Source organism: Myotis brandtii, unplaced genomic scaffold (genome assembly GCF_000412655.1).
Source record: "Myotis brandtii unplaced genomic scaffold, ASM41265v1 scaffold265, whole genome shotgun sequence".
Lineage (NCBI taxonomy): Eukaryota > Metazoa > Chordata > Mammalia > Chiroptera > Vespertilionidae > Myotis > Myotis brandtii.
Genome location: NW_005360086.1, coordinates 166995 through 168897, shown reverse-complemented (window position 1 = coordinate 168897; position 1903 = coordinate 166995). Strand labels below are relative to the sequence as shown.

General features: G+C 55.9%; 1 protein-coding gene across 1 annotated transcript in view; it reads left to right on the top strand.

The window, feature by feature from the left end:
• The window catches only part of HOXB13 (homeobox B13), a 1795-nt gene extending 353 nt beyond the window's left edge, over positions 1–1442 (top strand). The window contains exons 2-3 of the mRNA XM_005868204.1: positions 12–234; positions 1183–1442. Coding sequence (XP_005868266.1) covers positions 12–234; positions 1183–1442 — 483 coding nt within the window. The remainder of the gene's footprint in view (positions 1–11; positions 235–1182) is intronic.
• The last annotated feature ends 461 nt before the right edge of the window (positions 1443–1903 follow it).

Sequence of the window (1903 nt, the reverse complement as noted above, 5' to 3'; positions counted from 1 at the left end):
GCCATGCCGAGTTCGCCTTCTACCCGGGGTACCCGGCGCCCTACCAGCCTATGGCCAGTTACCTGGATGTGTCCGTGGTGCAGACGCTGGGCGCCCCCGGGGAGCCGCGCCACGACGCCCTGCTGCCCGTGGACAGTTACCAGCCCTGGGCCCTCCCCGGGGGCTGGAACAGCCAGGTGTGTTGCCAGGGAGAACAGAACCCATCGGGGTCCTTCTGGAAGACGGCGTTTGCAGGTAACCTCACTCCCTCCTCTGGGTCCCCTCGGCGCCAAGCCTGGGGTTGCAGACCCCGCTGGCACTTGGCTGGGAGGAAGAGGAGGAAGACCTGGGGCTGGGGAGGAGGAGTTTGGTGATCCTCTTGGGCTATTAGGACTCTGAAGGAGGATCCAGGTAGTCGGAGAGCCTGGGTGGAGGTCCCCCCAGGTCAGTGTGAGGGGCCGGAGCTGGGGACCATCTGCAGCCAGAGACCAACAGGCCCCTTCACAGATCCCCGGAGGCCTTGCCACAAGCTTTTCAATATATCCCAGTAGTTGGATGGGGCTTATTAGGGTGTTCCTACCCAACAGATCCCAGTTTAATTCCACAAAAAGGCTAAGTAACTCTCAATTCAGTGAGTGTGGGGGTGGGAAGGGGTGGGAACAGTTATTGGAAATTCTGTAAAGAACACAACCTCTCACTTTTTCTTTGATGAGTTTTTCAGTTTCCAAAGGAAAACTTAGATTTCCCTCAGTCATAACGTAGGTATGTGCATTGGTGTGTGTGTGTGTGTGTGTGTGTGTGTGTGTGTGTGTGTTGTGTTGGGAGTGGGAGCAGAAATGCGTTTCCTTCTGTACAGAATTTGCCTGTAGAATCTGTAAGAGTGGCCAAGAGTCTCAAATGCGCGAGGGTGGATGTATGTGACTGTGGGCAAAGGTCTGACTGTATGTAATGGGTGTATTTGCCAACTTGCTGGTGTGAGGGCAGGGATGGGTGAGGGTGGCTTATAGGAGCCTGCTCTCTCCAAGGCTGAGAGGTGATCAGAGAACCAGCCAGAAGCCCAGGTGTCCCTGGGTGCTTTGGGGGAGTGGAAGTGCACACAAGACTGCAGGGTGGCCTGCAGGGTGCCTTAGTTTCTGGGGCCTGGGTCTGTGTGTAGGTGGGATCTGAATGTGTCTTTCTCTCTCTCCCACTCCCATCTGGCAGACTCAAGCGCTCAGCACCCTCCGGAAGGCTGCACCTTCCACCGAGGCCGCAAGAAGCGCATTCCCTACAGCAAGGGGCAGTTGCGGGAGCTGGAGCGAGAGTATTCAGCTAACAAGTTCATCACCAAGGACAAGAGGCGCAAGATCTCGGTGGCCACCAGCCTCTCAGAGCGCCAGATCACCATATGGTTTCAGAATCGCAGGGTCAAGGAGAAGAAGGTCCTTGCCAAGGTCAAGACCAACGCTACTGCTACTGTGTGAGGGTGCTCCCTGGCTGGGGAGGTGGTGGGGGATGGTGGGTGGTATCTGGGGAGACCAGGAACCTGCCAAGGACAGGCTGGGACCCAGGACTCTGTTGAGGGGTCCCCAGAGGTGACACTTTTTTCAGGCCATGGCTCCTGTGCTGTTTCCCAGGGACAACCTGAGTACCCCATATGTCCCAGTGAGCCACTGAGGACCAAGTGAAAGCCTAATCTGCCAGAGTGACACCACCCAAAGGGCCTGTCCCAGTCATTAGCATTCCCCCTGGCAGTGGCGATACTCACCATAACCAGTACTAGTTGCCACGATAACTAGTCTCATACTTTCTACTAGAGCTCTGCGGAGCATTACAGAAACCGCTTTCATGGAATGAACTGATCATGAATAAACTTGGAAGGAGATGGTGACTGGGAAGCTTCCTGTGGATCCCCTTCCATTTCCAAAGCCCATCCCTCATCCCA